This window comes from Lissotriton vulgaris, chromosome 4_1, assembly GCF_964263255.1.
Source record: "Lissotriton vulgaris chromosome 4_1, aLisVul1.2, whole genome shotgun sequence".
NCBI classification, from domain to species: Eukaryota; Metazoa; Chordata; class Amphibia; order Caudata; family Salamandridae; genus Lissotriton; species Lissotriton vulgaris.
Window position 1 is genome coordinate 1,754,887,265 of NC_141691.1, and position 25,811 is coordinate 1,754,913,075.

Here is a 25,811-nt window from a genome sequence, read left to right on the forward strand (position 1 = left end):
GATCTGGTGGTGGTTGTCCATAAGTGTAATCCCCCATCTACTGCATCAGAATCTGTACGTGGAGAGCCCTGTTGTATGATGTCTAGAGGGTCTGCTGGTGGTACAATAGGTACTGGTGAAGAAGGTATTGTCCTTTTTAAGAGGGAGATTATATCCAGGGTCTTTCTTTTGGAGGATGGCATCACTGGTTTTGCTGTAATATGTCCAGTTTCTGGATTTATCTACAGTTTTTTCTGTTCTGGATCCAGCTTTTGTTACATGGTTTCCAAAATTGGTTTCAGAGCCTTTTGAAGAGTATTTTTGTTTTGGTGCAAAACTTTCGGTACCTAGCTCGATCAGTCTATCTTTCGGAACAAACTTTAGGTGCCAACGTTTTTTCTCTCAACTCGGGCCGAGCCGGAAGGCTTGACGTTTGCTTTCAGTGCAGAGCCAGAGGGCGGGACTTTGGAAGCAGAGTCTGTGCCTACCATAGCCGAATGGCAATGGTGGCCCAGAAGCCTTATGTTTAATGGAAGCGGGTTTTGTGGGTAGAAGGGCTTTGGAACTCATGGCAACATGACAGGTTGGAACGTACTGGGACTCCAATTCTATTTCCTGCTCGGAATCTGAATCTAGAATGGAGATGGCCTCTTCGTCCTCCACTGCCAACGCTTCAATTTCTTCCTCTTCGATATCTTCTCTGAAGATATCAGGGGTCTCTTCGATGCTTTGTCGCTGCATTTCTTCTGTCAAGCCAAACAGTCCCGGAAGGGTCTTTTCCGGGAGGAAATAGGCACAAGTTACAGACTTTATGAAGGTCGGTGCACAGATATTTGGGAGGGCAGACCTGGAACTGAGTCACTTCATCAGCAGATTTAGTCTATGTTGATCACTCGCGTGGAAGTTAAAGAACGGTCTAGGCACGAAGGCTATAGTTGGGAGTGGTGTATCCAACTGTTATGGTTTTCTGATTATCGACATACAGAGGATGGGAAATTGCGCTAGAAACAATACAGACTAGGGCACAGTGGGTTGCGAACTAAAGGGATCCTGACAAACGGTCTCGAACTGGAGCACAGCAAGCCATATCAGAAGCCGATGGTGGAAAGAAATCTTACAATGGAGTTGATGCCCATGCGCACTATCACCGAAAGGAGTGACCTTGCCTTGTGACCGGAAAAGGCTTCTTCAAAGAAAAACAACTTGCAAATATCTGGGCCCAACACTAGTTGACAGGAGTACACAAAGCATGTGCATCTACAGCAAAGATGCCTCAAGCACTTTGTTTTGCAGGATGAATCTTTTCTAAATTCACGTGCTGTGCATTGATGACATAGCAGCCTTTTCTTCAGTAGGGAGACCGGGTTCCCCTGATTGTGTGTTAGCAAATAAGTATTTTAGCACTCTATCCCACTAGGGCTCCCTCTTTGGCTAGGATGTCGAATATGCTACTTACCAGTATACATCTGTTCTTGGCATGTAGGGCTGCTGACATTCATATCTGTGCATAGATCGCCGCCTAGTGTTGGGTCCGGATGATCGCACATTGTTGTCCTGGAAGAGTCTTCAAAGTATCACGAGATAGGTGGCTCCTCCCCTGGACTACAGTGCGCATGGGCATTGACTCCATCCTCAGATTGTTTTTAGCCATTGTGGCAAAGATGGAGTGAAACTATGTGAATGATGACCCTGCTAGAAGTATTTGTGAATGCTGCAGCTGCTACAGGCGCCGGGGAGGAGGGCGGGCGATATGAATGTCAGCAGCCCTACATGCCAAGAACAGATGCATACTGGTAAGTAGCATATTCGTTTCGAGGCATGTGGGCTGCTGAATTCATATCGGTGCATAGAATACATAGCAGTCCCTCCATTAGCGGCAGCCGCCTGTGCCAAATGCAGCAGTTTGGAAAAGTGTTTTTAGAACAGCCTGCCCTACAGCTGCCTGCTGTTTGGAGTGCACATCAACACAGTAGTGTTTTGTAAATGTGTGTGTGGTAGACCATGGTGCTGCTCTACATATGTCTTCCAAAGGAATATTTCCAAGGAAAGCAATGGAGGCCCCCAGCTTCCGGGTGGAGTGGGCCCTCGGTGGAATGGTGAGAGTGCGCTTGGCTTTCTGATAGCAGATCTGAATACATTTAACGATCCACCTGGCTATATCAGCCTTGCAAATGGGGTTGCCTTTGTGTTGTGGAGAAAAGGCAACAAACAGTTGTTTAGTCTTCCGAAAATCTTTGGTCCTATCAATGTAGTACATTAAGGCCCTCTTGACGTCAAGTGTGTGGAGCATCCTCTCCGCAACTGACTCTGGATTTTGGAAGAACACAGGTAGTTCTATAGTCTGGTTGATATGGAACTGAGAAACCACCTTAGGAAGGAACTTAGGGATAGTGCGAAGCACCACCCTGTTGGAATTAATTTGAATAAATGGCTCTTGGATAGTTAGTGCCTGGAGTTCACCAACTCGTCGTAGCGACGTAATCGCTATAAGGAAAGCCACTTTCCATGTCAAGAACTGAATCTCGCATGAATGCAATGGTTCGAAAAGGGGACCCATCAGCCTGGTGAGGTCCACATTTAGGTTCCACTCGGGAGCTGGTGGTGTCCGCGGAGGAAGGACTCATTTGAGTCCTTTCAGAAAGGCTTTAATGGCAGGCACACTGAAAAGTGAGAGGTGCTGTCTGTTTTGGAGATAAGCAGCCATTGCGGATAGATGTATCCGAATGAAAGCATAGGCTAGATTGCATTTGTACAGATGTTAGAGATAACAAATAATGTTCTGAACAGATGCATCCAGTGGGTCAATGTTGTGGTCCGCACAATAAATGACAAACCGCTTCCATTTCGCCGCATAGCATGCTCTGGTGGTGGGCTTTGCCTCTCTGATTAGGTCCATACAGTCAGGAGGTAAGTTGAGGTAGCCAAACTCTAAGACCTCAGGAGCCAGATCGCCAGGTTGAGCTGTTGCGGATCTGGATGGTGAATGTCGCCATGGCTCTGCGTCAAAAGCTTGGGTGTGAGGCGCAGCCTTTGATGCAGTACCACGGACAGTTCCAGAAACGTGGTGTACCATGGTTGGCGAGCCCACGTTGGAGCAACCAGGATGAGAGTCATCAAGTGCTGTCTGAGCTTGCGTGCCACCAGCGGTATTAGAGGTGCTGGGGGGAAAGCGTACGCAAATTTGCCTGACCAGTTCATCCATGTCGCATTGCCCTGCGACTGTGGGTGTGGGAACCTGGCGGCAAAGCTTGGGCATTTGGAGTTTTCCTTTGTGGCGAACAGGTCTAGCTCTGGATGACCCCACCTTAGGAAGTACGGGTGGAGTACTGATGGATGTATCTCCCACTCGTGCATTTGGTGGCTGTACCTGCTGAGCAGGTCCGCCATATGATTGTCCTTGCCCGGGAGGTGTTCCGCCATGAGGAAGATGTTCCTCTGAATGGCCCACTTCAACATGCTCTGAGCCAGATGAGACAACTGTGGAGAGTGTGTACCTCCCTGCTTCTGGATGTAGTACATGGCAGTCATGTTGTCCGTCCGGATCAACACGACCTTGTTGCACAGATGTACCTTGAATGCTTTCATTGCCATGAAGATAGCCATCAGTTCTAGAACGTTGATGTGCATCTTCCTTTGCTGTGGTGTCCATAGTCCCTGCAAAGTGTAATGGAGTACATGAGCTCCCCAGCCCTGGAGAGAAGCGTCCGTCGTCAGAATGATCTGTGGCACAGGCTCCTGGAACGGTCGTCCTTTGCAAAGGTTTTGTGGATTCCACCAATGCAGAGAGTTTTATGCGCGACCGGTTACCAACACTAGGTCTTTCAACTGTCAGTGAGCCTGAGTCAACTGATGTGCTAAGCACTCCTGAAGCGGACGCATGTGTAGTCTCGTGTGCGGGACTATGGAGATGCAGGAGGCCATCATGCCTATCAACTGCATGAACACTCGTGCTGGAAGTGAGTGTTGAGGTCTGAATTTTGTATCAGCGATTGAATGCTGCTGAACCTCACTGAATTTGGCTATGCTGTGGCTGCCAGAGTGTTTATTGTCGCACCCAGTTACTGCCGTATGTGGGCAGTTGCAGGTGGGACTTGGGGTAGTTCAGTGAGAATCCCAAATCGTGAAGAAGGTGAATGGTGTGGGACATGTGGGCGGCACACTGCTGGGCGGACTTTGCTTGGATTAGCCAGTCGTCCAGATAAGGGTAGACGTGAATGTTTTGTCTTCGTAGGTGTGCCGCCACCGTCGCCAGGCACGTTGTAAACACCCTGGGTGCCGTGGTGACTCCGAAAGGTAGAACCTTGAACTAGTAATGCTTGTTGTGGATGGTGAACCGGAGGTATTTTTTGTGACGGGTGCAGCGGAATATGAAAATACCCATCCTTCAGATCTAATGACTGACTGAGCAACGGTAGGACTTGTTGCAGCGTTAGCATGTGAAAGTGCTCCGACAGAATGTACTGATTGAGGGGTCTGAGGGCCAGTATGGGTCTGAGGGACCCGTCCTTTTTTGGTATCAAGTAGTACAGTGAGTAAACTCCTGTGCCTCTTTCTTCCACAGGCACGAGCTCGATTGCCCCTTTTTGCAGCATGACGAGTACCTCCTGCTGCAATAAGTGCAAATGCTCGGCGGACATAGGACGGTGTCTTGGGGGTATGTTGGGTGGAGTGGATGTTAACTCAGACAATACCCGTAGTGGATAAGCTGTGTGACCCAAATGTCTGTGGTGATGAACTTCCAGACTGGCAGGAACTGTTGAAGTCTCCCCCCGACAGGTGTTGCGTGATCGGGGGGCAGTGAAAAGGCGTCACTGTTTGTTAGTGGCGGAGGATATGGAGTTGTTGTTTCCACGACCTCTGCCTTTGGCGCGGTTTCCACGATATCCACCTCAACTCTGCTTGGTGTATGTGGTCTGCGTGCCGCCTTTATAGTACTGTGTGGTTTGGGAGAGCTGGCCTCTGGAAACACCTCTATTGCTTGAGCGACGAAAAGAACCACCCCGGAACAGCTGGGACTGTAGAGCCCCCATGGACTTAGCAGTTTCAGTGTCTTTTTTGATTTTCTCCAAGGTGGTGTCCACCTCTGGGCCAAATAGATGATCAGGGTTTACTGTCTGATTGAGAATGGTGGTCTGTATTTTTGGCTTGAACCCGGAGATTCTGAGCCAGGCATGTCGTCTCAGCATAACACTAGTGTTAACTGCTCTGGCCGCGGTGTCTGCTGCGTCCAGTGCACATTTGATAGAAGCATTAGATATGAGCTTCCCTTCTTGGATGAGCATCTCAGCTGCCTCTTTGTATTCATCTGGCAGGTGCTGTAACAGGGTCTCAAGTGTGTCGTAGTGTGCCCTGTCATACCTGGCTAGAAGAGCCTGAGTGTTTGAAATGCGCCAAATATTGGCCGCTTGAGCGGACACCCTTTTCCCTGATGCCTCAAACACCTTAGATTCTTTATCTGGGTGAGGAGCATCACCCGTTGTTTGTGAATTAGCCCTCTTCCGGGCATTAGAAACAACAAGAGAGTCCAATGGCAACTGTCCCTTGATGTAAGTAGGGTCACCAGGCGCCGGTTTATATTTTTTCTCAATTCTGGGGTTCATCACCCTGGCTATTGTAGGCTCCTTAAAAATTTCCCCAGCATGCTTCAAGACACCCTTCAACATAGGCAGAGTCTTGACAGTCCTCTCTGAGACGGAAAAGGTGTCAAAAAGAAAGTCTACTTCAATGGGGTCAGCATGGACTGGACGTCATGATTCTTAGCTGCCCTTTCAATGAGGGCATTAAATGCATCCAAATCCTCAGTAGGCGACGTTTTTACAGCATACATTGGAGTGTCTGGAGTAGAGTGAGGATCACCCGGGTCAGCAGCAGCTGCCCAGGGTTCATTGGTATCATCTGGATCAGTGTATACAGGATAGCTGTATTCATCATCATCACCTTCCCCAGTGTCCACATCTGAATAAGTGGGTGAAACATCCTGGCCAGGTGGAGACACCGGTTCTACAAGAACAGGGGTCGAAGTGGAGTCCTTTTTCTTCTTCAGTGGAATTTTGTAGGACTCCATTGGCTGTTCCGGGGCGATTTTCCGCTTATAAAAAGAAAGTCTGCCCGTTTCGGCATCGATAAAGTGTTCCTGTTGCTCTTCCAACGAGGATTGTCGATGCTTTATGGCCGGGGCCACTGTTGTTGACTTCGGCACCGAGGACGCCTTCTCTGGCACGTCGGTGGCCATTTTAGGGGCGAAATCCTTCGGCACCACTTTCGGCGGCAGCGTGAAGTGGATGGGCGTCGACGTTTTCTGATGTTTGTCGGCAGGCTTCGAAGGTGGAGAATCTTTAGGCCCAACACTTGAGGCCTTGTCCTTGATGTGCTTCAGGGAGTCTGCCACCTGCTTCGAGAAGGAGGCGGACGGCTGCGTAAACTCGACGTTATCCTTCGAGGCACCCCCAGACGTGGACTAGTGGGCCGGTCCGCTCTTGGCCTTGTCTTGTCGACGCGGAGGTTCGAGAACCTTCGGATCACCGAGCCCTTTGTCTGTGTAGATGGTCTTCGGCGCCGATTTGTTCGGGTCGACTGCCTTGACCTTTGCCTTCAGCTCGCTAGACTTAGTCTCGACGCCCTTGAGCTGTTTCTTCGGGTCGATAACGGCCTTCTGCTTTGTCGGTGCAGACAGGTCCGAGGACTTCGAGCCGACCAAAGCAATACGCACTTTTGGTTTCGAAGTAGGCAGCAGTGCTTTCACTTGCGTAGAGACTGAAGCTTTTACTTTCGGTTTCGCAGGTTGCGGCTCCATAGTAATGTCCGAAGCCGAGCCCGAAGGCGGGGCCGTAGAACTTATTGGAAGATCTTGGGTAAGGCCTAGTGGCGATCCCTCGACCTGTGCCTTAGGAAGCGTTTCGGCCGCAATGTCAGTTTTAGTTAGCTCCTCGCTCGAGCTATCTTCCATGGCCCCAAAGGCCCCGTCGTCTCCTACCTAGTCGACGATTTCTTGCGCTTTGAGTATTTTAACATACTCGTCGTAGTTGGAGTCAACCTCCGACGCGGGATTAGACAGGTTCTCACGAACTTCCCGGTCAGCTCCTTCATCATCCCCGGCATCGAATATGTCCACAGTCGCCGGTGCAGTCTGCTGGGCCTCCTGGCGCGCAGCACGTCGATGCAGAAGAGTCTTCTTGGATCGAAAACGGGAACAAGCCATGCAGCTGGCTTCGTCATGATCCGGCGACAGACACTTGGAGTTGCACACAGGACATCTCTTGAACGGGCTCCGTTCCATGATAGTTCATCGATAAGGCCTATGGCGTCGACCGGGCCTTCAGCGTCGAAAAGCACGCAGCTCTCCTGGAAATCCGGCTCAGAACAGAGCTGGAAATAATTGGGCACCGAACACAAGACTATACCGACGAAAAGACTAAAGGCCTTTTGGCCTTAAGAAACTTTTATATCGATTCCGACTAGAGTGAACCAATATACATCCGAACTCAATAGCGGAAAAAAAACAATCGGAGGATGGAGTCGATGCCCATGCGCACTGTAGTCCAGGGGAGGAGCCACCTATCTCGTGATACTTCGAAGACTCTTCCAGAACAACAATGTGCGATCATCCGGACCCAACACTAGGCGGCGATCTATGCACAGATATGAATTCAGCAGCCCACACGCCTCGAACCCATACTTTAATGTTTCATATAAATGTGTATCCTAGCTGCAGCGCAAATAACGTCCAAAGCAACTCTTCTCAGGAAAGCCAGAGCTGCCTTTTTTCCTTGTAAAGTGCGCTGGTGGCCCCCCTGCGGTCTTTCTTTTCTAAATAATACATAGAGTTTCGAATATCCAGTGTGATTAGGGCCATTTCTGCCATACTACCTTCAGTATGAATATGGGGCTTATTTTTATTGCTAACTTAGTCGTATGTTTTTCAAGATACACGCCAACTCTTACAGCAAAAAAACTAAGACTTTTATTGCACACACATGATCAATAATGGACACACAATACAAGAAGGAGATCCAAACCAGTTTAAAAAAATTATACTTTGTTTATACTTTATTTTAAGACCCAGGTCTTCGTAATAAGGTAAGTACGTTTTTAATTAAAAATACTTCTCACTTTCAAAAAACAACACTTAGAAACTTTTTCACACTGTTCAATGTTATCCTACGGGGAAAATATTGCGGTTGAACAGTTAAGTATCAAACTTTGGAGCCAAAAGTCAGCAAGGGCCAGGGGTCAGAAAGGTACCAAAACTGCACCACAAGTCGCACAGGGGCAGCCCAGTGCACAGGGCAAGATGGAAGTTAGACCCAATACTTTCCAATCAAGACAGGGGATGCCTGTAGCAACACTACTTTGCAGGGAGGTAATCGGTTGCAGGGACCAAGCTTTGAGGGTTAGCACCAGCAAAAGGGGTGTGGGGAGGGGGGGCACCCACAAAGGAGCACCAAACATACCACCAGGGGCACAGGGGCAGCCGTGTGCAGGGTGCAATTTCGATATTGGGCGCCAAATGCTTTTCAATGAGGTTAGTCCTGATGTAAAAGAGGCTGCAGGCATGGCACCGGAGATTTCAGGAGGAAGACCAACAGCAGAGGTAAGTTGGGATGTAGGGGGTGGTAGGGGCACTGTCTGATCAGCTCACCAAGGCCCAGGGGCAGGGGTGCCTTTCAACTTAGTCTTACCAGAAGCAGTCAGGAAAGCCTCTTTATTCACACTGCTGGCGTCGTTGTGGAATGCAGGAGGGGTCAGCCAAAGTTGGACACATACGTCAACGCAGATCAGAGTCGGGTCTGGGGGAGCAACCTAATACTTAATCAAGGAGGTTTTTTAGTGGAGTAGCATGTAGGGCCAATGGGCACCTGACCTGGGTGACTACACACTATTATGCCACCCTCCTGTGGGAGATAGCATTGGCCTAGCCCCGATTGGAGGGGTACCACCATCTTCAAGATGGGGGGAAACAGAAGTTGTGAATGACCTCGCTTCACCTACCTTACGAGTGGGAATGGCAGAGGTGCGCACACCACGTTGCTTTTTTAATTTTTCCGGTCAGTTTTTCTACTCAAAGTGGGGGTGTAAACCAAGGGCTACAATCCACGGCTAGCAGCAGAGGCTGGGCGTCGCATTACAAAGGTGGCAGGCCTTTGAAGCTTCCCTTCTTTGAGAACTGACACATCCTGGGGGAGGAGGCATGACACCTCTGCCCAGGATGAGCATGGTTTCTGGTGAGTAGGGGCTCTCTACCCAGGGGTCCAGAAACATGTCTGGGGTGGCTGGCTGCCTACAGCCAGTCAGAGACCCCACCAAGGTTGGGAGGGATTCAGGGGGCACCTCTGAGATGCCCTCTGGGTACATGGTACAATAAATCCCACACTGTAGTTTGGTACCAAACACCCTTGTATTCAGTAAAGCCATCATGCTGCTGGGGAATCGAGTTGTTGATTTCCCATCCCATGTACTCTCTATGGCTTCAAAGTTCTTACAATATCAGGAAATGGTGTCCAATACTGTAGGGGCATATCTGCTCACCTGTAGTAAAGTGCACCCTGCCTTAGGGCTGTGAGGCCTGCTAGGAGGGGCCACTTACCTATGCTGCCAGATACTGCTAGCTGGCATGGCACCCAGGTAGGGTGCCATGTCACCTGTCATTTTCTCCCTCACTGGGGCATGCATGCTGCAAGGGCAGTGGCATGGGACCCTCTTCAGCACTCAGGCCCTAGGGTAACATTTACTGGGGGCAGAGATACCAATTAGGAGTTTGTTTTAGGAAAGGAGCATTGGCACACAGGAACTGGTTAGCAGGGAACCTGTGCACTACATTTAAACCACATCAAAACAGGCCAAAAGTGAGGGGTTAACCATGCAAGAGGCATTTCCTCACACTTGCGCTTAATGATGTGTCAACAATCAAAAAGGCAGTTTGCAGAGTTAGAAACATCAGCTCTGCATCAGCTCAAACAGTGATCTCATCAGTTGTGTTCGCACCACATTGAGATTCCATGTAAACATGGGTGTATTTCATGGGGAGATTTTTTCTTCCAAGATTAGCTTTACCACTGCTGTGGTGAAGAAGCTTTCCCCTATTACTCCTCTTGTGTATGACTTAATGGCCACTAATGGACATTTGAGGCACTTATCCAACAGGTAAGCAAGGCATTTGATCACTGTGTTGTTCTGCGGTCAGTCTGTATGGTATTTTTCCCCATTGCACCAGTGTGTGAACAATCTCCATGTGTTAGACTAACATCTTGTAGCACGCCTTGTTCCCTTAATAATTTGTGTTGATCTTGCTGATAGGTTTAGGTGTCCAAACCCCAAGTCTACAGAATCCACACTGCCAGGCTCATGGTTTCTGGTTCCCAGTGGCACACTTGTCCCATCTTTATCATTAAGAGGTCTTAATGTAACAGAATCTTAATTTGTCCCAGGGACCTCTCCAGCAGATTCAAGAACCACATTTGTCTGGCCCATAGCAGGGCTATGAGGATTAATGTCAGTTGATCCTGTTTGCATTTTTGTATCATGTGTGGATCAAAGGTATTGGGGGAAGTATAAGCAAATCTCCCTGACCCTTTTATCGATAGTGCATTCCCTAGAGATCTTGGGTGGTGAAACCAGTATGCAATGCTTCAGCATTTTGCATTTTCCACGACTTGCTAACAGGTCCATACGTGGCATGCCATACCGGTGAAGATGTCCTCTACTACTACTTATTTTAACCCCCACTGGTATGTAGTGTTTTCCAATCAGTCTGTCCGCTTTTATGTTGCACTTTCCTGGTAAACCTATCAGCAGTAGTGATATCCCTTTCTCGTTTGCTCATTTGTGTGTGTTTTGGGTTAGTTTGGACAATCTGTGTAACACTGTTGCTCTGTGCTTATTGAGGTAGAACATGGTTGTCGTATTGTCGGTTTGGTTTAATGCTGTCCTTCCACAAGTATTTTTGGAATGCCTCCAGGTCTAGAAATACAGTTGTCAAATTCCAACACTTTTATGTGCTGTTCTGCCTCATTGTTTAAGTTATGCATTTTACCTCCCCATCCTTTGTGGGATGCATCTGCTGTAATAGTCATTGAGAGAATTGCTTGCTCAATAGATTTTCCCTTTGTGAATTAGTGCAAGTTCCATCACTACATTTCTCTTTCTACTAGGACTGTGACAACCACTAGATTTACCACTCTGTTTTGCTTATGACCACTGTCGTTATAGCTACTCCTGTAATGGTCTCCTGTGTAGTCTTGCATGCATTTTATGGGGATGCATGAAGCCATTATGCCCAGCATTTCCTCATCACTCCCGTTATGTTTTTGCAGTGGCTTAAACACCCATGCCGTAACTAGCCAGTCAACCAGGTAGGGGTACGTGTGTTTACAGCTTATGAGGTGTGCTGCGACCACAGCCAGACACTTTCTGAACACACTGATGATTTTAGTCCGATAATTGTGAGGTAATGGGGTGTATTATATGGTGTGGTTGTCCGACCTCACTGAGTAATAGAAAATTAGCTGTAATAGTGTGTCTAATTTTTGACTTTACAAAGGCTTGTTCAAGTGAAATTGTTGATTTATTATCGCTTGTAAAATCTCTATCTCCGGAACCCTCCAATGGATCTTTTTCGTTAGTGTCTAAATTCTTACAAAATAGTCTATTTTTATAAATTGATGTTGGATTCTTGAGTTGTTTCAATTTCTTCTATTGTTTTGTTGCTGTTTGAATGTTGAACAGTTTTTCCACTGTGTACAGCCTTGCTGCTCAGTACCACAGCTACATAGGGTTGAGCTAAGGGGTTTACAGACAAACTACTGGACTTAAAGGGGTTGGTAATTGTATTACATGGCAAGTTGCCACAACCACATCATGTAATACACCCAATTTCCTCACCGTAATAAACCTTGTCCACTACGAATCTGAATTTTCTGTTTGCTCTGTTTATTGGTATGTGCAGGAATTCTTGTGAGGTCTATGGGTGCCATATAGCCACCGTTCTGTATAAGGATGATTTCTTGTAATATCTTAAATTTTTGCGTTTTGATTAACCTGTTGAGTGTTCACAGGTCCAAGTCTTGGGGTCTTGTCTGGGTTTTGAACAAGAAAGTACATGGAGTACACTCCCTGGTATCTTTCTCCTGATGGCTACCTTTTGCTTAAGAGGCCTTTAACTTCTTGCCTTAAATGACTTTGCTTCCTGATCTTTTTTCCCCTGTGGCATTGTGGGAGGTGTTCTTGTTAATTCCATACAGTATCAATGTTGGATAATACTTAGTATCCATTTATTGGAAGTGATTTCCCCTTCCTCTCTGAACCCAGTGTTTCCTCCTCTCATAGGTGACTTGTGCAGGAGGATTTTTCTTGTACAGTTACTTGGCAGTGCCTAGTCCCCCCTCTAATGGTGACTCCTCTTCCCTTGTCCTCTGAAGTCTTGAGGGTGATCTATACTGCCTTTGCATTGGGTGGTAGCCTGCCGAACAAATGTGAAACAATTAGGCCTGGACCACACAGCGCCATCGGACAGGCAGATTCAGGCCGTAGCCTGCCAGACAATAGTTTGTAAACCATTGACAGCAACACCAAGAGTTTCAGGTGCTAAACAATGCCAAACTGTCTGCGCAAAATTTAAATGTGTCTAGATCTGGTGCTTCCTGTTGGAAGCATTTTAAGGGGAGGTCAGAATTTAGCATTATTGATACTCTTGCGCTGAAGGAGAACACTTTCTCTCAGCTAAGGGGGTCTCTAATTCTTCCAAATGTGCCTCCTTCACAAGACATGGGGTTAATTTCAGAAGACTCTCCCAGAATGATTTATTCCCCTCTTTCAACCATGAAAAAAATTAGAGATTTCCCCCAAATAATTAGTTTATCCCAATTTCCTGCTTGGTTGAACATGGTTGTCTCACATTCCAAAAGAGGCATGTTAAGGCTGGAATGTGAGATTAAGATCTGTGGTTAAGATTTTTACAAGTGGAAAGTTGGTAAGACTAGCGGTGTAATGCATTTGTCACTGCCGAAACAGGAGAGAAAAGAGTGGTCAGTTCCTGTAAAAAACACTTTACATTGAGAAAGCAAGTCTGTTATACATGGCAATATGTGAAGAAAAGCAATACCATATTTGCAGAAGACTTCTTTTAGTCGTTCATCGTCCATGTCTTCACCGAAATTCTTGATATAAACATTAGTGAATTCCTTTGCTCTGGCACCTAGCTCTGCTTCACGTTCTTTCCGAGATTTAAAACGGCCAACAAATCTAAGAAAGATTACATAGATGAATAATAGGTCAAATGCATTACAATTTCAGAGAGCAATTTTTGAGTTGGATGCTAAATTTCACCAGGTTAGTGGCCAAAATTGCTTCAGTCAAAACCTCCTTTGTGAATACAGCTCTGTCAAAAGGTAGCACTAATGTGATTAAAATGAGCAAAAGGCATATGTGGGTTTTAGATCAAGCTGAGTTTAAACCAGAGTTTAAACTGTGCTCAAACTCTATTTGCTCAAGTGTTGACCGTTGAGGAAAATCTGTAGACAATTACAATTTTTTGTAGGATATGCAAGACCAGTCTCATTACATGCACAGATCGGGATAGAACCAAAATGATGAAACTTTTAAAACCTACTTTTAGCACCTACAACGTAATGGTGAAAAGAGGATAGTCAAATATTCCTCAGAATATAGACCATGATAAAGTTACATAGCTGTAACTACAGTACATTTTAATACAAGCAGTTTAAGAAATAAATTCATCCATACATAGCACTACATTGCATGATACACATGCAGCAAGTAAACTTAATTAGGTTGGCTCAAGACTTGGTCAACACCATTCTCCCCCATGTAAATTCAACAAAGATACGAACCCTTAACTGGCATTTATCAGTAAAGTAGGTTATTTAACTTGTCTTCATCATTGAATCCGTCCGATACAAACGCTTGAAATCCTTAGTTCGAGGAAGAGGCTCATTCATCACAAGGAAACACCACGCTCCGCCCCAATCCGATCCGGCCAGATCAATCAGATCCAATGCGCCCCAATCCGATCCGGCCAGATCAATCAGAGCCAATCCGCCCCAATCCGATCCGGTCAGATCACAATCCCATCCGGCCAGATCAATCAATCCAATCCGGCCCAATCCAATACGGCCAGATCAATCCAATCCAATCCAATCCAATCCGGCCAGATCAATCCGATCCAATCCGCCCCAATCCAATCCGGCCAGATCAATCAGATCCAATCAGATCCAATCCGCCCCAATCCGATCCGGCCAGATCAATCAGATCCAATCCGCCCCAATCTGATCCGCCAGATCAATCAATCCAATCCCGCCCAATCCAATACGGCCAGATCAATCAATCCAATCCGGCCAGATCAATCAATCAGATCCAATTCGGCCCAATCCAATCCGGCCAGATCAATCAATCCAATCCAATCCGGCCCAATCCAATCATGCACGATCAATCAATCCAATCCAATCCGGCCCAATCCAATCATGCAAGATCAATCAATCCAATCCAACCCGCCCCAATCCAATCCAACCCGCCCCAATCCAATCCAATCCAACCCGCCCCAATCCAATCCAATCCAACCCGCCCCAATCCAACCCGCCCCAATCCAATCCGCCCCAATCCAATCCAATCCAACCCGCCCCAATCCAATCCAATCCGCCCCAATCCAATCCAATCCAATCCGCCCCAATCCAATCCGCCCCAATCCAATCCGCCCCAATCCAATCCAACCCGCCCCAATCCAATCCAACCCGCCCCAATCCAATCCAATCCAACCCGCCCCAATCCAATCCAATCCAACCCGCCCCAATCCAATCCAATCCAATCCAACCCGCCCCAATCCAATCCAATCCAACCCGCCCCAATCCAATCCAACCCGCCCCAATCCAATCCAATCCAATCCAACCCGCCCCAATCCAATCCAATCCAACCCGCCCCAATCCAATCCAACCCGCCCCAATCCAATCCAATCCGCCCCAATCCAATCCAATCCAATCCGCCCCAATCCAATCCAATCCAACCCGCCCCAATCCAACCCGCCCCAATCCAACCCGCCCCAATCCAACCCGCCCCAATCCAATCCAATCCAATCCAACCCGCCCCAATCCAATCCAAAACAATCCAACCCGCCCCAATCCAATCCAACCCACCCCAATCCAATCCAACCCGCCCCAATCCAATCCAAAACCAAAATGATGAAACTTTTAAAACCTACTTTTAGCACCTACAACGTAATGGTGAAAAGAGGATAGTCAAATATTCCTCAGAATATAGACCATGATAAAGTTACATAGCTGTAACTACAGTACATTTTAATACAAGCAGTGTAAGAAATAAATTCATCCATACATAGCACTACATTGCATGATACACATGCAGCAAGTAAACTTAATTAGGTTGGCTCAAGACTTGGTCAACACCATTCTCCCCCATGTAAATTCAACAAAGATACGAACCCTTAACTGGCATTTATCAGTAAAGTAGGTTATTTAACTTGTCTTCATCATTGAATCCGTCCGATACAAACGCTTGAAATCCTTAGTTCGAGGAAGAGGCTCATTCATCACAAGGAAACACCACGCTCCGCCCCAATCCGATCCGGCCAGATCAATCAGATCCAATGCGCCCCAATCCGATCCGGCCAGATCAATCAGAGCCAATCCGCCCCAATCCGATCCGGTCAGATCACAATCCCATCCGGCCAGATCAATCAATCCAATCCGGCCCAATCCAATACGGCCAGATCAATCCAATCCAATCCAATCCGGCCAGATCAATCCGATCCAATCCGCCCCAATCCAATCCGGCCAGATCAATCAGATCCAATCCGCCCCAATCCGATCCGGCCAGATCAATCAGATCCAATCCGCCCCAATCTGATCCGCCAGATCAATCAATCCAATCCCGCCCAATCCAATACGGCCAGATCAATCAATCCAATCCGGCCAGATCAATCAATCAGATCCAATTCGGCCCAATCCAATCCGGCCAGATCAATCAATCCAATCCAATCCGGCCCAATCCAATCATGCACGATCAATCAATCCAATCCAATCCGGCCCAATCCAATCATGCAAGATCAATCAATCCAATCCAACCCGCCCCAATCCAATCCAATCCAACCCGCCCCAATCCAATCCAATCCAACCCGCCCCAATCCAACCCGCCCCAATCCAATCCGCCCCAATCCAATCCAACCCGCCCCAATCCAATCCAATCCGCCCCAATCCAATCCGCCCCAATCCAATCCAATCCGCCCCAATCCAATCCGCCCCAATCCAATCCAATCCGCCCCAATCCAATCCAATCCAATCCAATCCAACCCGACCCAATCCAATCCAACCCGCCCCAATCCAATCCAATCCAACCCGCCCCAATCCAATCCAACCCGCCCCAATCCAATCCAATCCAACCCGCCCCAATCCAATCCAATCCAACCCGCCCCAATCCAATCCAATCCAACCCGCCCCAATCCAATCCAATCCAACCCGCCCCAATCCAATCCGCCCCGCCCCAATCCAATCCAACCCGCCCCAATCCAATCCAATCCGCCCCAATCCAATCCAATCCAATCCGCCCCGCCCCAATCCAATCCAACCCGCCCCAATCCAACCCGCCCCAATCCAACCCGCCCCAATCCAACCCGCCCCAATCCAATCCAATCCAATCCAATCCAACCCGCCCCAATCCAATCCAAAACAATCCAACCCGCCCCAATCCAATCCAACCCACCCCAATCCAATCCAACCCGCCCCAATCCAATCCAACCCGCCCCAATCCAATCCAACCCGCCCCAATCCAATCCAACCCGCCCCAATCCAATCCAACCCGCCCCAATCCAATCCAACCCGCCCCAATCCAATCCAACCCGCCCCAATCCAATCCAATCCAACCCGCCCCAATCCAATCCAACCCGCCCCAATCCAATCCAATCCAACCCGCCCCAATCCAATCCAATCCAACCCGCCCCAATCCAATCCAATCCAACCCGCCCCAATCCAATCCAATCCAACCCGCCCCAATCCAATCCAATCCAACCCGCCCCAATCCAATCCAACCCGCCCCAATCCAATCCAACCCGCCCCAATCCAATCCGCCCCGCCCCAATCCAATCCGCCCCGCCCCAATCCAATCCGCCCCAATCCAACCCAATCCAATCCGCCCCAATCCAACCCGCCCCAATCCAACCCAATCCAACCCGCCCCAATCCAATCCAATCCAACCCGCCCCAATCCAATCCAATCCAACCCGCCCCAATCCAATCCAACCCGCCCCAATCCAATCCAATCCAACCCGCCCCAATCCAATCCAATCCAACCCGCCCCAATCCAATCCAAACCGCCGCAACCCAACCCGCCCCGCCGCAACCCAACCCGCCCCGCCCCAACCCGCCCCAACCACAACCCAATCCGGCCCCGCCACAACCCAATCCGGCCCCGTCACAAACCAATCCGGCCCCGCCACAAACCAATCCGGCCCCGCCACAACCCAATCCGGCCCCGCCACAACCCAATCCGGCCCCGCCACAACCCAATCCGGCCCCGCCACAACCCAATCCGGCCCCGCCACAACCCAATCCGGCCACGCCACAACCCAATCCGGCCCCGCCACAACCCAATCCGGCCCCGCCACAACCCAATCCGGCCCCGCCACAACCCAATCCGGCCCCGTCACAACCCAATCCGGCCCCGTCACAACCCAACCCGGCCCCGTCACAACCCAATCCGGCCCCGCCACAACCCAATACGGCCCCGCCACAACCCAATACGGCCCCGCCACAACCCAATCCGGCCCGCCACAACCCAATCCGGCCCCGCCGCAACCCAATCCGGCCCCGCCGCAACCCAATCCGCAAATCAACCGCTTGTCCCCATCCGCCCCAATCCACCCCATTCCAGCCCACCCCAATCCGGCCCACCCGGGTGCAATCCGCACCGCCCAGGTGCAATCAATTATGCCCTAATACGCTCCCATCTGCCCCGCCCCATCCGCCCCACCCCACCCGCCCCACCCCACCCGCTCCCATCTGCCCCACCCCACCCGCTTCCATCTGCCCCGCCCCATCCGCTCCCATCTGCCCCGCCCCATCCGCTCCCACCTGCCCCGCCCGCTTCCACCTGCCGCGCCCCATCCGCTTTCATCTGCCCCACCCCATCTCCTCCCATCTTCCCCGCCCCATCTCCTCCCATCCGCCCCATCTCCTCCCATCCGCCCCGCCCCATCTACTCCCATCTGCCCCGCCCCATCTACTTCCATCTGCCCCGCCCCATCTACTCCCATCTGCCCCGCCCTATCTACTCCCATCCGCCCGCCCCCATCCGCCCCGCCCCATCCGCTCCCATCCGCCCCGCCCCATCCGCTCCCATCTGCCCAGCCCCATCCGCTCCCATCTGCCCAGCCCCATCCGCTCCCATCTGCCCAGCCCCATCCGCTCCCATCTGCCCAGCCTCATCAGCTCCCATCCCAATCCACCCGCCCCAATCTGCCCCGATCCGCCTCACCCTCAATCTGCTCTGCCCACCCCAATCTACTCCGCCCCAATCCGCTACGCCCCCGCCTTAATCCGCTACGCCCCCGCCTTAATCCGCTACGCCCCCGCCTTAATCCGCTCTGCCCCCGCCTTAATCCGCTCTGCCCCCGCCTTAATCCGCTCTGCCCCCGCCTTAATCCGCTCTGCCCCCGCCTTAATCCGCTCTGCCCCCGCCTTAATCCGCTCTGCCCCCGCCTTAATCCGCTCTGCCCCCGCCTTAATCCGCTCTGCCCCCGCCTTAATCCGCTCTGCCCCCGCCTTAATCCGCTCTGCCCCCGCCTTAATCCGCTCTGCCCCCGCCTTAATCCGCTCTGCCCCCGCCTTAATCCGCTCTGCCCCCGCCTTAATCCGCTCTGCCCCCGCCTTAATCCGCTCTGCCCCCGCCTTAATCCGCTCTGCCCCCGCCTTAATCCGCTCACCTTAATCCGCTCTGCCCTGCCCCAATCCTGAGGGGGTCTTCGACCTGAAAGATGCACAGGTCTCGCTGTTTTTGGGCCTTTGGGAGAGGCAGAGGTTACAAACCTCGTGTAAGTCCATGTGTGGAAACATAGCACCACGTCAGGGGGAATTATTTTTTTTAAATGAGTCCTTGCCATTGATTGCTGGCGTGGTCGGCGCGGATATGCCCAACGACCTGTGTCAAATATAGAGGTAGAAGATATTATATTTCCTGAAGATACGCGTCGAAAAGGAAACTTGATCGAGACAATACCGTAGAGTCATGAGGGATTGCGCGTCAAAGGGGGTTCGACCCGGAGTGCAGCAAATCACAATCTAACCAGATGGCGGAAAATTGAGTCATTTTTTGAGTAGATTGAGCAGGTCTGATGGACATTTACGCAGCACACAGCAGCAGCGGCACAGGACCAGAGCCTCTCCGGCAGCAAGACAACACGGTCTGCGGGGAGCTGCTCCGGCAGCGTGTGAGGCAAGGAGCCGCATCAAAAAAGAAAAAGAGCTCAGAGCGGGACCCCGAGTGAGATTATCAGCAGGCACTTAAGGAGGAGAGTGAAAAGCAGCCTCACGCCCAACGCTGAGCCTGTCCAGACCCCTACTGCTCTCAAAGGGGTAAGCGGTGGTCAAAACAGACTCCCATGGTGCCCCAGTGGAGCACAATTTGTGCCCCCCCCCCCCACCTCACAGAGCACCAGAGGGGGGAAAAGGGAGGAGGGCCCGCCGACCCAACCCCCCCAAGCTGGGGCCATACATCAGCCGCCCGGCCCCCAACGGAGGTTGAGATAGCAGCAGAAATGCAGATCTCACTGGCCCTTGCAAGGAGCACATTACCACTCCACGCCATGACCCAGTAAGATCAATAAAGCAGAGTAACAGAAGGGCCAAGTGTGCAGCTGGCAAGGAACCACCAGGAAGCACCCCCCAGTACAACTAGCACGGCAGACTGTAGTCATCAAAAACCGCCCTAGCCACATCTCAGTAAACATAGTGGGGGGATCAGTCTGTCATCCCCACCAAACAACCCTCTCTGTTCCAGTGGAGTGAAACGGACGGATTTGGCCAGCAAGGGCATAGTGGAAACTAACCTTCGGAGCGGAAGAACCATTGGGTGGGCTAAGCCAGCACGACGCTTCCTGTTAAGAAAAAGAAACTGCAGGGATAGTCTCTAACCCAGCGAGAGAGAAGCCGGCAGACCAGTTTGGATATAGCGCATGATTTCCCCAGTGTTTAATATTCAACGAGTGCTACATCCAGACTACAGCCACCTGTCTGATTCCACCCACTAGTATTAGTCTTTTTATAATTTTCCCAGCATCCCCCACCGCCACAATAGTGCCCGACTGGAGGTGCAAGAAACCTCTTTCACTGATTACAACATACAAAATCGTCTCTCGCACAATCAAATGGCTTACAAAAAATTAAGATCAAGAACTATCGTTAGGAAATGAATGGTAACTGAACAGGCAACTAGGAGCGCTGGATAGTCATTTTGATCAGTAAGGTCTTCATCGATCCCCGGAATTGCAAAATACTTCATAAAACCAGATACAGCCGAACAGGGGCATACACAAAAAAGAACATCAAAATAAGGGAAATAACGAAGTTGAAATGAAAAGAGCACAAACCAACAAGCAAACTCAAAATACTCCGCCCCAAGCCAATCCGAGCCTGGAATGGCAGATCCATCTTCGGCGAATCACAGATTTAATAATAGAATCAGATGCGATCCTAGGTGGGGCGCTACATGTGGGGACACATCAACAGGGGGACGGACTCAGGATGAGAAGGATCTTCACATCAATTGCTTGGAACTCCTGGCGGGATCTTTTTGCAGTACAAAGCTTCATTCAGAATTCCGTGAAATGCTATATTATGCTGAGCATGGACAATGTCTCTGCAGTGAAGTATGTCAACAAAATGGGGGGACCACGATCCAAGGGTCTTCTGGGGTTAATGTTTGAACAAGGGACTGTTACAGCAGAACATATTCCTGGTTTTAACAATGAAGTAGCGGATTTATTCGAGAAATTTCAGGGATTCCAGCAACTGGAAGCAGGACAAGAGTTTTTTTGGCAATTCAGAACAAATGGGGTCCCTTCACGACAGATCTTTTCGCGGACAGGTTGAACACGCAGTTGAAAAGCTTCTTCAGCTGGAAACCAGATCCTCAGGCTTCCGGGTGCTTTGCTCCAGGACTGGCGGGGGTTGGAGCCATATGCCTTCCCGTGCCTTCTCTTACATGCCCACCATTACGCACAGGACATGATCGAAATATTTCCTCTTTGGAAGTCGCAGGCATGGTTCCCAGCCATTCTGGAGATGTCTGTAGACTTTCTGATTCTAATTCCACCTTTCTGGGAAATTCTTGTGTGGGTCCAGAGGGCGAATCTCATCCTCTCATAGATCAAGGACTTCTGTTTCTGACGACAGAGGATTTCAGGCGTCAATGGAAAATCCCTGGACTTTCGCAGAATGCTTTCAAACTCATTTCTGAATCCTGGGCACCGGGAACTAGGAAAGCATATAGACTGGCGTGGGATAAATGGGTTCACTGGTGCATTCAACAACACTACGATCCAGTTTCAACTGATTTAGTTCACGTGGTTCATTTTTTATCAGAACTTTTTGCTTCTGGGCTATCCTACAGTACAGTTAATGCATATAGATCAGCCATAGCCGCGGGTCATTCCCTGATTGATGGTGTCTCGGTGGGACAAAACCTTTTGACAAAGAAAATTATGAGAAGTATGAGGGTCCTTAATCCTCCAATTCCTAAATATACGGCTTTATGGGACGCAAGAAATGTTTTACAACTCTTGTTTTCCTGGGGTGACAATGCTAACCTTTCCCTTAACCCCTTAAGTGCTGCCTCGGTGCATTGGCCGACGGCAGCACTACCTCCCCAGTGCTGCGCACGACCATTGGACGTCCATTCAGCACTAGTTCCAATGGACAGCGCAGCACTGGGGAGGAATGTTTAATAGCATCTATGAGGTTAAAGGTATTTTTTTCAAGCTTACTGTCCTACTTTGTTTAATTTCTTTTAGACAACCTTTTGATGTTAAGGCCTTGGACGTCACTTGCAGAGCCCGAAGGAGTTTATTTTTATCTTAAGAAAAGGACTAAGACTATGTTTTCCATCTTCTACCCTTCTTTCTCTCTGACGAAGATTTGTGTTGTCAAGTGTCTAAAAGAGTATGAAAAGAGGACTGCCCCCTTCAGAGGGGATGAGAGTCCACTTCTGATCTACCACAGATTCCCCCATAAGGCGGTCTCATCTCCCACGCTTGCAAGATGGGTGTAAGATGGGTGTAAGTAGTGATGAGTGAGAGTGGTGTGGATGTTTCTATCTTTGGTGCTCACCCCCTCAGAGGTGTTTTGGCTTCTAAAGCCTTTATGTTGGGTGGAGGCCTCCAAGACCTATTGTTCCACCTGTCTGTCTATGCTCCCCCAGGTACTTCTCTTGTAAAGCGCTGTGATATCCGCAAGGATCTTGTCCGCGCTATATAAAACTTTCTAAATAAATAAATAAATAAGCTATTCTTAGAGATGCTGACTGGTCAAATGAGAGTATGTTTAAACAAGCATTGGAAATGCAATAGGTCTCGCACCATTAGAGTTAGTGCTTTTAGAATATTTTATGGGTTTTTTTTGTAAATGTTTAGCATTTTTGTTTCCTGTAGCCAATGCTAAAGAATTACAAATAAAAAAAAGCCATAAACATTTCTAAAAGCTCTAACTGAAATGGTCTGAGACCTATTGCACTGTGTGAGGGTGAGGGGTTGAGGGTGAGTGAGAGTGAGAGTGAGTGAGAGTGAGTGAGAGTGAGTGTGAGTGAGTGTGAGTGAGTGTGAGTGAGTGTGAGTGAGTGTGAGTGAGTGTGAGTGAGTGTGAGTGAGTGTGAGTGAGTGTGAGTGAGTGTGAGGGTGAGTGAGGGTGAGTGAGGGTGAGTGAGGGTGAGTGAGGGTGAGTGAGGGTGAGTGAGGGGTTGAGGGTGAGTGAGGGTGAGTGAGGGTGAGTGAGGGTGAGTGAGGGGTTGAGGGTGAGTGAGGGTGAGTGAGGGTGAGTGAGGGTGAGTGAGGGGTTGAGGGTGAGTGAGGGGTTGAGGGTGAGTGAGGGTGAGTGAGAGTGAGTGTGAGTGAGTGTGAGTGAGTGTGAGGGTGAGTGAGGGTGAGTGAGGGTGAGTGAGGGTGAGTGAGGGGTTGAGGGTGAGTGAGGGTGAGTGAGGGTGAGTGAGGGTGAGTGAGGGGTTGAGGGTGAGTGAGGGTGAGTGAGGGTGAGTGAGGGTGAGTGAGGGGTTGAGGGTGAGTGAGGGTGAGTGAGGGTGAGTGAGGGTGAGTGAGGGTGAGTGAGGGTGAGTGAGGGTGAGTGAGGGTGAGTGAGGGTGAGTGAGGGTGAGTGAGGGTGAGTGAGGGTGAGTGAGGGTGAGTGAGGGTGAGTGAGGGGGTGAGAGTGAGTGAGGGTGAGTGAGAGTGAGTGAGAGTGAGTGAGAGTGAGTGAGAGTGAGTGAGAGTGAGTGAGAGTGAGTGAGAGTGAGTGAGGGTGAGTGAGAGTGAGTGAGGGTGAGTGAGTGAGGGTGAGTGAGGGTGAGTGAGGGTGAGTGAGGGTGAGTGAGGGTGAGTGAGGGTGAGTGAGGGTGAGTGAGGGTGAGTGAGGGTGAGTGAGGGTGAGTGAGGGTGAGTGAGGGTGAGTGAGGGTGAGTGAGGGTGAGTGAGGGTGAGTGAGGGGTTGAGGGTGAGTGAGGGTGAGTGAGGGTGAGTGAGGGGTTGAGGGTGAGTGAGGGGTTGTGAGTGAGGGTGAGTGAGGGTGAGTGAGGGTGAGTGAGGGTGAGTGAGGGTGAGTGAGGGTGAGTGAGGGTGAGTGAGGGTGAGTGAGGGTGAGTGAGGGTGAGTGAGGGTGAGTGAGGGTGAGTGAGGGTGAGTGAGGGTGAGTGAGGGTGAGTGAGGGTGAGTGAGGGTGAGTGAGGGTGAGTGATGAGGGTGAGTGATGAGGGTGAGTGATGAGGGTGAGGTGTTGAGGGTGAGGGCGAGTGAGGTGTTGAGGGTGAGTGAGGGTGAGGGTGAGTTAGGGTGAGGGGTTGAGGGTGAGTGAGGGTGAGGGGGAGTAGTTGAGGCTGAGTGAGGGTGAGTGAGAGTGAGGGTGAGTGAGGGGTTGAGGGTGAAGGGTTGAGGGTGAGGTGTTGAGGGTGAGTGAGGGTGAGGGGTTGAGGGTGAGTGAGGGTGAGTGTGGGTGAGGGTGAGTGAGGGTGAGAGGGTGAGTGAGGGTGAGGGGTTGAGGGTGAGGGGTTGAGGGTGAGGGGTTGAGGGTGAGGGGTTGAGGGTGAGTGAGGGTGAGGGTGAGTGAGGGTGAGGGTGAGTGAGGGTGATCATGACGTGGCACAATCCGCTTTCGTAGAACAGAGGCTTGGCTTGGCTGTTTCCAGGCCTCGGGCGAGACATTACAAAGACACAGGTGCAATAGGGTGCGCACTTGGCAAAGGTGAGTGCGTTCCTAGGACACCACGAACTGTGAACACACAAGAAAGGCAGCAGTGTGACGGAAGACTGTTGCGCAGAGAGGGCCAGGAGCGGCCCAAGACAAAAAAATTACCAGCGCTTTTCACCCCACATACAAACTATGGATATTTGTCGACAGCACTCAAAATGAGGATCCGAAGTTAAGCAGGACTGACACTTTTCTGCAGTTCTGCAGTTGAACATAATGTGAATGGGAAGCACTGCCATACTTAAATGGAACAGTACTGACACCTTTCAGCGGCGCTGCTGTACTTTCAAGGAAACAGTGAGTCACACCTCAGCAGAGCGGCCACACTAGGAAAGGGCAGTGCTGGCACTATTCTTTTGGCAGGGCAGCACTCGTCCTCCCAGGAGCACCCTCTCACCAGTGCAGTGTCTTCTATGGGTGGCTCGCTATATATGCAGATGAGGCAGATGCAACGATCCAAGCTTCTGAAATCATGTAGTAAAGTTCACCTTTACACCACGCCACTCTCTCAAGTCAGCTGGTTCGTTCTTGGCGATCAGTGTCTGGAGGAGGCGTTTCACGGCGCTGTCTAGATTGCCATATTTAGCCGTGGATTTCCTGCACCTATATTTGTAGACCACACTTTATGAATTGTACACGCGAATTACTTGGTTGTACAGTTCACCTGCACTGGCATAGTAATTTAGCCAAACGGTATGATAACAAGCACTTTAACGCTTTTAAGAGGCACAGAAGCAGCACTTTGAAGGGAGCGTGCAGCAAGTACTCGCACCCAGTGCTCCATGTCAGACCGAGGCTGCTGGCTCGGGATGTCCGGTCTGTGCTCTTTAAAACCAAAACGAGTTCGAGGCGCATAGAAACAGACTCCGATATTCCATTGTTCCGTGGTACAAAGTATTAGATGATCCAAACTAGAATACAAAGTCCTCTGATGCAAGTCGTTCAAGGGTCTCATACAAGTAAAGATTACAACGGTCCCATCATGGAAGCTTTCCAGGGTCAATGGACGGAGGCTTTCTCTCAATGGAACCCATTGGTAGACATGGCAGGCAGGGGAGGGGGCGGAGCGGGGTGTGGGAGGAGTGCCGGAACAGACGGCGAGGGGAGGAGAGTAGGAGGAGGAGAGTAGGGGAGGCACGGCCTAGCGGCCGTGCAATCAAGAAGTGAGGGGGCGGGAGAGTAGGCAAGGCAGGTAGACATGGCAGGCAGGGGAGGGGGCGGAGCGGGGGTGTGGGAGGAGTGCGGGAACAGAGGCGAGGAGAGTAGGAGGAGGAGAGTAGGGGAGGCACGGCCTAGCGGCCGTGCAATCAAGAAGTGAGGGGGTGGGAGAGTAGGCAAGGCAGGTAGACATGGCAGGCGGGGGCGGAGCGGG

General features: G+C 50.2%; 1 protein-coding gene and 1 pseudogene across 2 annotated transcripts in view; both read right to left on the minus strand.

Annotated features, from left to right (window-relative positions):
* PABPC1 (poly(A) binding protein cytoplasmic 1) overlaps positions 1–25,811 on the minus strand; it is a 338,040-nt gene that overhangs the window by 214,930 nt on the left and 97,299 nt on the right. For both annotated transcript variants that reach the window (XM_086966062.1, XM_086966063.1), the window contains exon 5: positions 13,076–13,215. In XM_086966062.1, the coding sequence (XP_086822188.1) occupies positions 13,076–13,215 (140 nt within the window). The remainder of the gene's footprint in view (positions 1–13,075; positions 13,216–25,811) is intronic.
* LOC147724513 (uncharacterized) lies at positions 2,536–3,628 on the minus strand (annotated as a pseudogene).